The 13,169-nt window shown below is 42.2% G+C and overlaps 1 protein-coding gene across 13 annotated transcripts in view; it reads right to left on the minus strand.

Moving 5' to 3' along the window:
• The window catches only part of mecom (MDS1 and EVI1 complex locus), a 1,146,298-nt gene that overhangs the window by 116,993 nt on the left and 1,016,136 nt on the right, over positions 1-13,169 (minus strand). For 9 of the 13 annotated variants that reach the window (XM_072571879.1, XM_072571873.1, XM_072571875.1 and 6 more), the window contains 2 exons: positions 11,617-12,979; positions 10,078-10,168 (listed from right to left, as the gene is read on the minus strand). In XM_072571879.1, coding sequence (XP_072427980.1) covers positions 10,078-10,168; positions 11,617-12,979 — 1,454 coding nt within the window. The remainder of the gene's footprint in view (positions 1-10,077; positions 10,169-11,616; positions 12,980-13,169) is intronic. The other 4 variants (XM_072571878.1, XM_072571874.1, XM_072571876.1 and 1 more) reach the window with 1 other exon arrangement.

The following is a 13,169-nucleotide window of genomic DNA, read 5'->3' on the forward strand; positions in this document are numbered from 1 at the left end:
GAACTGGAGCAGGTTAGGCTATGCAGTCCCTTTTGTATGCTTTGCCATTCAATAAGATTATGGCCAATCTAATTCTGTCCTAAACTCTACTTTCATTCCTCATATATCCCAGCACTCTCATATATAAAATATCTGTCAATCTCAGACTTGAATGCATTAAATAGGCCAACCTCCAGAACTGACTAGTATAAAGAATTTTGAACTGCCACTATCATCAGAGAGAAGAAATTCCTCCTTGTCTCCAATTTAATTAAAACTGCATCCCTGGTTTTGGATTTAAAAACCAATTATCTGTGGGACATGAACATCATTGGCTGCCCTGGATTTATTGCTTGTCCCGAGTTGCCCTTAAGAAGGTGCTGTTGAGCTGCCATCTTGAACTGCTGCAGTCCAGAGACTGTACGTTGACCACAATGCCATTGTGGGGGGTGGGGGGTGGGATTGTGGGGGGGGGGGGGGGGAAGTTCCAGGTTTTTGACCCAGAATTAGTGAAGGAATGGCAATATATTTCCAAGTCAGGATGTGAGGGACATATTTTTTAATCCATTCATTGGATGAAGCATCGCTGGCTAGGTCAGGATTTATTGCTCATCCCTAATTGTCCAGAGGGCAGTTTAAAAGTAAATCACTTTGCTGTAGGTCTGGAGTCACATGTATGCCAGACCAGGTAAAGATGGCAGTTCCCTGGGTGATAACTTGCAGGTAGTGGTGTTCCAGGTATCTGCTCCTAGATAGAGTTAGCTGTGGTTTTGAAAGGTGCTGTCAAAAGATCTTTGGTGAATTTCTGCAGTGCATCTTGTAGATAGGAAACATGGCTGCCACTTAGCATTGGTGGTCGAGGGTGTGGATGTTTGTGGATGTGGTGCCAATCAACCGAGCTGCTTTGTCCTAGATGGTGTCAAGTTTCTTGAGTATTGTTGGAGCTGCGCTGGTTCAGGCAAGTGGCACATCACACTCGTGACTTGTGCCTTGTAGATGATGGGTAGGCTTTGGGGAATGAAAAGACGAGCCACTCATCACAATATTCCTAGCTTCTGAGGTATTCTTATAGCCACCATGTTTATGTTGTAACTCCAGTTGAGCTTCTTGTCAATGGCCACGCCAAGGATGTTGATGGTGAGGTGTACAAGAGGCAAGAAAGACAAGAGGCAGTGGTTAGATTTTTTTTAATTAGTGATGGTCATTGCTTGGCATTTGAATGGTGTGAATGTTACTTGCCACTTGTAAGTCCAAGACTAGATTTTGTCCAGGTAATGACATATTTGAACATGGACAGCTTCAGTATCTGAGGAGTCATGAATGGTGATGAACATTGTGCAGTGATGTGTGAACACTCCACTTCTGACCTTATGATAAAGGGAAGGTCATTGATGAAGCAGCTAAAGATGGTTCAGCCAAGGACATTACCCTGAGGAACTCCTACAAAGATATCCTGGAGCTGAGATGACTGACCTCCAACAACCATGACCATCTTCCTATGTGCCAGGTATGATTCCAACCAATGGATGGTTTGCCCCCAATACCCTTTGATTCCAGCTTTGCCAGGGCTTCGTGATGCCAAACTCAATAGAATGCAGCCTTGATGTCAAGGGCTGTCACTCTCCCCATACCTCTGGAATTCAGCTCTTTTGTCCATGTTTGAACCAAGACTATAATGAGGTCAGAAGCTGAGTGGCTCTGATGTCACTGAGCAGATTATTGTTGAGCAAGTGGTGCTTGACAGCATTGTTGATGACACCTTCCATTACTTTACTGATGGGGCTGTTTTTGGTTTTGTCCTGCTTTTTATGGGCAAGCTTCTACATTGTCAGATGGATGCCAGTGTTGTAACTAGTGGAAAAGCTTGGCTAGGGAGGCAGCAAGTTCTGAGGCACAAGTTTTCAGTACTGTTCCTGGAATATTGTCAGAGCCTGTAGCTTTGTATTATCCAGTGTCTCGAACCGTTTCTTGGTATCATGGAGTGAATGGAATTTGCTGAATACTGGCACCTCTGATGCTGGGGACCACTGGAGGAGGTCAAGGTGGATCAAGCACTCAGCCAGGTGAAGTCACATGATATCGGGGTGAGCTAGCAAGACAGATACAAAGGTGGCTTTGTCATAGGAGGTAGACAGTAGTGATAGATGCTTTTTGGAATGGAGGGTTGTGACTAGTGGTGTTCCACAGGGAACAATGCTGGGACGTCTGCTGTTCATGGTCTACATAAATGATTTGGAGGAAACGTTGGCTGCTCCAATTAGTAAGTTTGTGGTCGATGCAAAAATTGGTGGAGTTGCGGATAGTGAGGAGGATTGTCAGAGGATACAGCAGGGTATCGATCAGTTGGAAGCATGGGCAGAAAAATGGCAGATGGTGGTTAATCCAGACAAATGTGAGGTAATGCATTTCATAAGGTCATGTACAGGTGGAAATTATGCAGTGAATGGCAGAACCCTTAGGAATATTGATATGCAGAGGGGTCCAGGTGTGCAGGTCCACAGATAATTGAAAATGGCAGCGCAGGTAGATTGGGTATTAAAAAAAAAGGCTTATGGCATGCTTGTCATCATTGGATGAGCCACTGAGTATAATGATAGGCTAGTTATGCTGCAGCTTTATAGATCTTTAGTTCGGCCACACTTGGAATACTGCATACAGATCTGGTCACCACACTAAAAGAAGGATATGGGTGCTTTAGAGACGGTACAGAAAAAAGTTACCAGGATGTTGCCTGGTACTGGGATTTTAACTATGAAGAAAGATTGGACAGGTTGGGTTTGTTTTCACTGGAATGCAAGAGGTTGAGGGGTGACCTGATAGAAGTTTATAAGATTGTGAATGGCATGGATAGAGGGGAAAGTATGAGGCTTTTTCCCAGGCTGGAGGGGTCAATTACAACGGGATACAGGTTCAAGGTGTGGCGGGGGAGGAGTTTAAAAAAGGTATGTGAGGCAAGTTTTTCACACAATGGATGATCAGTGCCTGGAAGGCGCTGCCAAAGGACGTGGTGGAAGCAGATACAATAGCAGCATTTAAGAAGCACTTGAAGACAGATACATGAATAGGAAGGAAATAGAAGGATACAGATCCTGTAAGTGAAGACAGCTTTAGTATGGAAAGACAAAGTGTGTCAGTCCAGGATTGGAGGGCTGAAGAGTCTGTTCCTGCGCTGTTTTGTCCTTTGTCCTTTGTTTACTTCTGGCTGTGAATGCTTCAGCCTTGTCTTTTGCACTGATGTGCTAGGCTTTTCAATCATTGAGGATGGGGACTTTTGTGGAGTTTCCTTCTCCAGTGAGCTGTTTAATTGTCCACCTCACTTCATGATTGGATGTAGCAAGACTGCAGAGATTAGATCTGATCCATTGTTTGTGGAATCGCTTTTCTCTGTCTATCACTTGCTGCTTATACTCTTCAGCATGCAAATTGTCTTGCTTGGTAGCTTCACCAGGTTGACACCTCATCTTTAGGTATGCCTGGTGCTGCTCCTGGCATGCCTTCCTGCACTCTTCTTTAAACTAGTATTGATCACCTGGCTTGATGGTAATGGTTGAGTGGGGGATATGCCAGGTCATAAGGTTACATATTGTGCTGGAGTACAGATCTGCTGCTGTTGATGGTCACAGTGCCTCATAGATGCCCAGTCTTGAGTTGCTAGGTCTGTTTGAGGTCTGTTCCATTTAGCATGGTGATCATGCCACACAACACATTGGAGGGTATTCTGATGTGAAGGTGGGATTTTGTCTCCATAAGGACTGAGGTTGCTCTTACTGATACTGTCATGGACAGAATGCGTCTGCAGCTGGCAGATTGGTAAGGATAAGGTCAAGTTTATTTTTCCCTCTTGTTGGTTCCCTCACCACTTGCTGCAGACCCAGCCTAGCAGCTATGTCCTTTTGGGCCCAACCAGTTTGATCATTAAAGCTGCTGTTGAGCTATTCTTAGTCGTGGACATTGAAATCCACCACCCAGAGTAGATTTTCTGCTGTTGCCAATCTCCAAGTGTTGTTCAGCATAAAGGAGTACAGATTCATCAGCTGAGGGAGGACGGTACATGGTAATCAGCAGGAGGTTTCCATGCCCATGTTTCATCTGAAGTCATGAAATTTCATGGGTTCTGGATTCAGTGTTGACGACTCCCAGGGCAGCTCCCTCCTGACTGTATCCTACTGTACTGTCCCCTCCTGCCGGTGGGTAGGACATATCCAGGTTGTTGACTGTAAAGTGTGATTCCATGAGTATGACTATGTCAGGCTGTTGCTTGGCTAATCTCTGAAACAGCTCTCCAAAGTTTGGCACAGGCCCCTAGATGTTAGTAAGGAGGACTTTTCAGGGTTGACAGGGCTTTTCTGCTGTTGTCTTCTTTGATGTATGTGTCGATGTCAGCTTGTCCATCCCAGTTTCAATTCATTGTGGAGACTTTGTAATGATTGATGCAACTGGGTGGCTCGCTAGACCATTTCAGAAGGCACTTAAGAGTCAACCACATTGCTGGGGTGTGGACTTACACATTGGCCAGACCAGGTGCAAATAGTAGACTTCCTTCCCTAAAGGGATTCCAGAGAGCCAGGTGGGTTTTTCCAACAATCAACATTGGTTTCATGGTCATCAGTGGGTTCTTTTTGTATTGAATTCAAATTCTCCTACTTGTTGTGATAGGATTTGGGTCCCTCGGAATGTTAGCTGAGTTTCTGGATTAAAAGGTTAGCGATAATACCACTAGGCCATTGCCTCGCCTATTGCCACAAGGGGAGACATTCTCTCAGCATCTTCCCTGACAAGCTCCCTCAGGATCGTGAAAGCACTAAAGTGAAGCCTCAGTTATGTGTTGGGACCCTGGAAAATTCCTGACACGTGCACAGATTGAGAACTTTCTGATAGCCTGATGTGTGCTGTCCAGGACATTACATCAAAGTCTCTTATACTGATCTCAAGTTAGATAAGGACTCAACAAGTCATTCAGTTATACAGCACAGAAACAGACCTTTTGGTCCAACTCATCCATGTTGACCTGACATCCCAAACTGAACAATCCCATTTCCCTGCATTTGGTCCATATCCCTCTCAACTCTTCCTACTCATTTACCCATCAAGATGCCTTTTAATGTTGTAATTGTACTGGCCTCCATCACTTCCTCTGGCAGCTCGATCCATATATGCACCACACTCTGGGAAAAAGGTGCCCCTCAGATTCTTTTTAAATTTTTCCCCACTCACTTCAAACCTATGCCCCCTAGTTTTGGACTCCTTCTCCTCAGGAAAAGACCTTGGCTATTCACCCTATCCATGCTCCTCATGATTTTATAAGCTTCCATAAGGTTACCCCTGTGACACTCCAGAGAAAAAAAGCTCCAGGCAATTCACACTCTCTTTATAACTCAAACCTTCCAGTCCTGGCAACATCCTTGTTAATCTTTTCTGCATCCTCTAGAAAGGCAACCAGAGTTGTACGCAGTATTCTAAACCTATCCTACAGCTGCAACACTGTTGCATTCCAAATCCTCCAGTCAATGTTCTGACCAAAGTTTGTGAGAAGATTTGTAGCTCGGGTTCTCATCGTTGTGGTTGTGTTCGCCGAGCTAGGAATTTGTGTCGCAGATGTTTCGTCCCCTGTCCAGGTGACATCCTCGGTGCTTGAGAGCCTCCTGTGAAGCGCTTCTGTGATCTTTCCTCCGGCATTTATAGTGGTTTGAATCTGCTTCTTCCAGTTGTCAGTTCCAGCTGTCCGCTGCAATGTTCTGACTAATGAAAGCAAGCGTGCCAAATGTCTTCTTCACCACCCTGTCTACTTGCGATACCACATTCATGAAACTATGCACCTGGACCATTCAGTCTCTTGGTTCAAAAACACTCTTCAGGGCCCTACCATTAACTGTATGGGTCCTGCTCTGCTTTGCAACTCAAGCCAGCATAACAACCGATCTCCCGTGCACCCATAACTGGCTACAAGTTTAAACCCAAGAGGAAGGTCCCTGACCTAATTATCCATCTCCATTCAGCCTGACACAAGGTGATTGCCTCCCCTATACACTCACTCACTTGTCCACTGAAAGGCTTAAGAGCTTTAAAATATGTGCCTGAATTGGACAGCTGAGACTGTAAAACGAGAGGGCTGTTTTCTGCATTAGCTTCCTCCTGGATCGCTGCTGAAATTGCACAAAAAAATAAGCACAGGATGATTCCCAAGACACAGCATCACTGCTGGCTGGAAGACTTGGTTCAATATAATCACCTCTGTCCTTCTAAGCTCCACAGAATATGGACTGAACCTGCTCAATCTTTCCTCATAACACACAAGTCTTTTATCACAAGGTTCTGGATCAAGTTCCAGGCTACAGCTTGAGCACAAAAAGTTACACTGATACTCCAATGAGGTACTTAGGGATGGCTGTGCTGCACTGCATTGTTGGGCATGAATCTTTTGGTTGAGACATTAAAGTGATCCATCCCAACTTTGTCCGCACACCCCCACTGCTGCGTGCTTGGTTGAATGTAACAGATTCTGAGAGTCATGGACGTTTATTCTTCAGTGAACATCACAAATCGTACCTGTTGCTGTTTATGAGAGTTTATTGTGTGTGAGTTGTTTTTTGTCTGTTCTACATTGCAGTAGTGACTACATTTTAAAACTTCTTCATTGACTGTTAAGCATTTTTAAGATGTAATACACCTGTGAAAGGTGCTATATAAATGAAAGTATTTCCTGCAGGGATCAATGTAGTAAACATTTTCAGAACTATCTCCAAGCATATAATACAGTGACCAAACTGTTCACAATATGCTAGGTGCAGCCTTGCCGAAACTCCAAGGAATGTTATAGGATTTCCCAATGCTTAAACTCCAATTCTTTGCAATAAAAGCCATATTCCTAATTATGTGCTGTGTTGGCATGCTAACATTTTGTGTTTCATTTTGTCCCTGTTTACTCAAGCATTCTACAGGCTGTCAATTTAAATATCTGACTTTTCTATTCTACTTAATGAAAAAGTAGACAATCTCACATTTTCCCATATTATTCTCAAACTGGCATATGTTTACCCACTCAATGGACATTGATTTAAGGTAAGGGATAGAAGGTTTAGTAGAGAGATGACAAGAAAACCTTTTTCACCCAGAGGGTGATGCAAATCTCAAACTCACTGCCAGTAAGGATAGTGGAAACAGAAACCCTCATCACATTTTAGAAGAAAGTATGTAAATTAGCTCACTAAACTGAAGGTTTGTTTCCAGACGATTCGTCACCATGACGAGGTGACATCATCAGTGAGAGCCTCCAGTGAAGTGCTGCTGGTATATCCTGCATCTCTGTTTATAGGTCTTGGTTTCTTAAGGTGGGTGATGTCATTTCTGTTTTTTTTATGGGAAGGAAGATGAGATCTAAATTGATGTGTTTATTGATGGAATTCTGGTTAGACTACCATGCCTCGAAGAATTCTCATGCATGTCTTTGTTTCACCTGTACTAGGATGTATGCGTTGTCCCAGTTAAAATGATGTCCTTCTTTGTCTGTATGTATGGAAACCAGTGATAGTAGGTCATGTCTTTTGGTGGCCAGCTGGTGTTCATATATCCTGGTGGCAAGTTTCCTGCTTATTTGTCCGATGTAGTGTTTTCTACAGTTCTTGCATGGCATTTTGTAAATGACGTTAGTTTTACTGGCAGTATCTAATGGATCCTTTAGATTCATTAGTCGCTATTTAAGTGTATTGGCAGGTTTGTGGGCTACCATGATGCCAAGGGGTCTGAGTAGTCTGGAAGTCATTTATGATATGTCTTTGATGTAAGGTAATGTGGCTATAGTTTTTGGTTGCATTGTGTCTGCTTGTATGGATGTTTTTCTTCTGCTGTTTGTAGTTCTTGGGTGCTGCAATGCCATGTACCTCATTGAAATAATGTCTTTCTGGGATGATTGCTTCTGAAGTTAAGTATTTGGCTTGTGTTAGTTGTTTTCCTGTAGATGCTGGTTTGAAGCTCTCTGCTAACTGTATGTTCAACTGTCACATCTAGGAATGAGAGATGTTGTCGTTCTCCTCCTTTGTGAATTTGATGCCTGTCAGGATATTGTTGATGGTGTTGTATGTTTCTTCTAATTTGTCCCATTTTGTGATAACAAAGGTGTCATTACGGAGCGGACCCAAAGTTTGGATTGGGTAGGTGGGAGGGCAGCTTGTTCAAGTTTCTGCATTACTGCTTCCGGTATGAGACCACCACCATCAGGGCTCATACCAGAAGCAGTAATGCAGAGACTTGAACAAGCTGCCCTCCCACCTACCCAACCCAAACTTTGTGTCTGCTACGTGGATGATACCTTTGTCATCACAAAATGGGACAAATTAGAGGAAACATACACCGTCAACAATATCCTGACAGGCATCAAATACACAAAAGAGGAGAAGAACGACAACATCTCTCATTACTAGATGTGACAGTTGAACATACAGTTAGTGGAGAGCTTCAAACCAGCATCTACAGGAAAACAACTAACACAAACCAAATACTTAACTTCAGAAGCAATCATCCCAAGCTTCTGAATAATTTGGTCTGTGTTTGTTGTTTTTCTGTAGACGCTGGGTTGAAGCTCTCCGTTAACTGTACATTCAACTGTCACAAACAGAACTGCATCAAGACATTGTTTCAATGAGCTACATTGCACTGCAGCACCCAAGCACTACAAACAGCAGAAGGAAAATATCTATACAATGTTTTCAAGTAAAACGGGTACCCAGTAAACACAACCCGCTGGTTCCTCAGAAACAAACCCAAACAAGCAGACACAACACAATCAAAAACTACAGCCACATTACCTTACATTGAAAACATATCATAAATAACTTCCAGCCTACTCAGACCCCCTTGGCATCATGTAGCCCACAAATCTAGCAACACACTTAAACAGCGACAAATGAACGTGAAGCGTCCATTTGATACTGCCAGCAAAACCAATGTAATTTACAAAATGCAATGCAAGAACTGTAGAAAACACTACATCTGACAAACAAGCAGGAAACTTGCCACCAGGATACATGAACACCAACTAGCCACCAAAAGACATGTCCCACGATCACTGGTTTCCATACATACAGACAAAGAAAGACACCAATTTGACTGGGACAACACATACATCCTAGTACTGGCAAAACAAAGACATGTACAAGAATTCTTCAAGGCATGGCATTCTATCCAGAACTCCATCAATAAACACATCGATTTAGACCCTATCTACCTTCCCTTGGGAAAAAAAACAAAATGGCATCACCCACTTTAAGAAACTACGACCTACAAATTGGGATGTGGGACATACCAGCAGCACTTCACTGGAGACTCTCACTGATGATGTTACTTAGTCATGGTGACGAAATGTCTGAAAACAAACCTTCCAGCTCAGCAAGCTAACTTACATACTTATCATCAACCTGAGCTACAAATCTTCTCAAAGATCACTAACATTTAAGAAGTATTTCGATGTGCACTTGGAATGACAAGGAATACAAGGCTATGGGCCAAGTGCTGGGAAATGGAATTAGAAAAGTGAGGTAGTTGAGTTGACCACTGCTGACGTGATGGGTCAAAAGGACTTTTTTTGGGCTGTAGATCTTTATGACTATATTAAACTTAACCTACCAATATCCTTTTACAGATTTTGCCCTCTTCATATTTTCCCCCATGAACAAATTTGGCCACAACAACTCATATTCTTCTTCCAAGTCACATAATAAACAATAATAAGTTGTTCACTGAATGTAATCCCTTCACAAACATGGAACTGTAGAATCATAACTGGGTTTCAAGATACCTTTTGATAATAAACAGTAACACAAGAGTACTCCTTGCTTTGTACATCTATGTATAAAACACAATAATATAACTGTGCAACTGGACCATAATAGTCCTCACGTTTCATAAAAAATCATTCTAAATGTTACTTGCTATCTCTGACTTACAATATACACAAATACAGTGTGCTGGGGAGGTGTGACATTCTTAGATTTGCACAACAAATACACGATATTATCAAAACATAATAATCCAAAAGCATTAGTCTGAAATAACATTGGTCCTGTTTCATTAATGTTAATGCAATTAATAAGGAAGTTGATTTACCTGTGGATGGAATAAGAAACCAGGAGTAGGTTTCATGTACTTCTCCTTTAGTGCTTCAACTGGGTCAGAAAGTTTCCTTTTCTCCACTCTACTTTGACAAAATTGTTTACAAAATTCACAAAATTAATCTCAGTTGTTGAAACCATTTTGAAAAGCCTATACAAAGGGCAGTATATTAATCAGTTTATTGCCTGAATCAAAGCAATTATTAACCAGTCCAAAGTTTGATGCAAGCAAATCTCTAAAAATATGATTTTTGGTCATGGTCAATTTTTTTTTATGTCTGTGATTCTGTAGACAGTAAGCTCAGCCAGACCATCGGATACAGGTCTCTGGAGCAAATGAAGAGCCAGCCACATAGAAGAAGTAAGGAGAAGCACATTGGGAATTTTACTTCATTGTGAATCTATGAGTTAGTGTAATGTTATACTGGTGGATGCAAAGAAATAGGTTTGTTGTTTTGCTTTGTAGTGAGACGCTTTCAGTAGATGACACTGTATAAAGAGAAATGAGATGTAATATTTTAAAACGAGAAATTTTTACCGATGATTGTTAATTTAATATACTTAATCATAAACTAATAAAGATGAAGGTGAAGCTGTGAGCAAGAGGAATGCATACTAAGATAGTTTAACTGAACTGTAACATATGATCCTGATATAATGAATGTTATTCCTTTAAATAATGATAATATAACTTGGAATTTATGAAGCGCTTCTGAACTGGAATAAAACAAATGTGCTACCTGTGGCATGGTGGCTTAACGGTTAGCACTGCTGCCTCACAGTGCCAGGGATCCGGGTTTGATCCACAGTCATGGGTGACTGCATCTGTGTGGAACTGTAGAATCATAGAATCACTACAGTGTGGAAGCAGGCCGTTCATTGGCGGACTGTGGTGTTTCCATGTTCTCCCTGTGTCAGTATGGATTTCTGCTGGGTGCTCTGGTTTCCTCCCACAGTCCAAAGGTATGCAGGTGAGGTGGATTGGCCATGCTAAATTGACCACAGTGTCCAGGGATGTGTAGGCTAGGTGGGTTAGCCATGAGAAATGCAGGGTTAGGGATGGTTGTGTGGATCTGGGTGGGATATGTTTTAGAGGGTCAGTGCTGGCTTGATAGGTGAATGGCCTCTTTAAGCACTGTAGGGCTTCTATGATTCTAAGTTTAACTAGATTTTAACTAAATTAATTGGACAACCACCTGATGAAGAAGCAGTGCTCCGAAAGCTAGTGCTTCCAAATAAACTTGTTGGACTGTAATCTGGTGTTGTGTGATTTTTAAATTTAACTAGAGTATTCCAACCAATGAGAAGTTAGTGTGAGGCTTATAATATTAAACTGTGAGACTGCAGAGCTACTACAAGTATGGTTTGATTGGTTATTGAAAATTACAACGTTGCATTCAAATTGAAAATTGACTCCATGGAATTACTCTGCTTTATATTATTTTGATCTGTGGAATAAGAATGCTCATAGTTTTCAACATGTTCATTTAAATTTTCATTAAACTATCAAACCAAATGCAACATACTGCCTTACCTGTAAATAGGATCCATGAAGAAAGGGGTTGGCTTGGCATGCTGCAGGGAATGGTCTGAGCTTTTGGCTTGATCAACACTTGAATTCCTCCTTTCCCCAAACACATGGTTTTTCCTTGGTTCTATCTGTGTGCCTCCACAAGCTCGGCTTCTGCTGCTCATGCTTAAATCCAGTGGTTGCTCTTCACTGACACAATGGGAGACCAGTGGCTTTAAGGTCACAGCTGGCATTGGTTTCTCTTCCTTGCGCTTGGTGGTAAGGTCAAATGGTGACTCAGGATTCCCACTCCTTAGCTTCTTCAGCTCACTTGGCGATTGTGGTTCTACTTTTAAGGGTACAGCAGCATTTAAATCTCTATCTGGGAATGGATACATTGGTTGAGAAAACGCAGGGAAAAATTGAAATGGGAACATAGAAGGATACTGAAGTGGCCCTACTTTTTTATCTTGCATGCTAACAAGTCCAGTAGAACCAAAGTATTTCTCTGCAATAGAAGCAATGGCTTTTATCGAATCATTAACTGCTCCTGTCACAGCAATTTGTTCATCGAGTGGAGGGGAAAAAAGTGAGTGGTTGGAAAATTCTTTCTTATTGTTGTTGATAGGGACTGCTTCCTGAGGGCTGTTGATTTTATCACTTGCACTTTTACCATTTTCTTTGTTTTTTTCTTTGTCACTTTCAATGTCACTTTCCAGGTCAGATCCAGATGTTGTCTCCAAGTCACTGCCACTGGGTGTGCTAACATCATCAAGGTCACTGCTTTCCGAATGATCACTGGTTTTACCTTGTGGCTTCTCTTCAGATGACTTGTCAGTTGGAACTTTGACTGATTGTACCTCATCTGAGGATGACTGCCGATTTACTGCCTTCAAAATGTCTGGTGTGCTTGGGAGGATCTGTGGTGATGTCAGCAATTGGCTTGGGTGTTTGGTGTTCTGCTCTGTGCCTGATAGTCCTTTCACTGGTGAGCTGGCAGGTATCAATTGTGGTCTGTGGTAAAGACCTGAAGGAAACAAACCTGGAAAGCTAAATGGAAAGCCAGGGGCTGCTGGGAAGGTTAGTCCAGCTGGGTGCCTATTTGCACCAAAATAGTCAGCAAGACCAGGATTACTATGATTCATGTTAACCAGACTGGACTTGTCCAGAGCTGGAGCATTTGCAAGAGTAATGCCTTGACCAAATAATCCCCCTGTAGTGAAATGGTTCTTGCCTTCACAGAATCGTCTATGCTTGTTTAATGAGGAGGTCGTGCTGAACATCTGACCACAGTCCTTGCATTTGATTTGTGTTCTGCAGTCAGCATGCATCCTTTTATGACGACATAGGTTAGAAAACTGTGTATATGATTTGCGACAAACTTCACCTGCAAATGAAAAGTGAAAACATGTCACCTCTGAACCAATATATCAACGAGAACTGAACATGTGGAGTTGTGACACGATATGAATAATTTACATACAGCAAAGATTATACTGTGGAAGTCTGAGACCTAGTTAATTTAATTCAATGCGTAAATAGAACCTACAATACTATAATTATAAAGTTGTTTGGCC

The sequence above is a fragment of the Chiloscyllium punctatum genome, chromosome 6 (genome assembly GCF_047496795.1).
Source record: "Chiloscyllium punctatum isolate Juve2018m chromosome 6, sChiPun1.3, whole genome shotgun sequence".
Classification (NCBI taxonomy): Eukaryota; Metazoa; Chordata; class Chondrichthyes; order Orectolobiformes; family Hemiscylliidae; genus Chiloscyllium; species Chiloscyllium punctatum.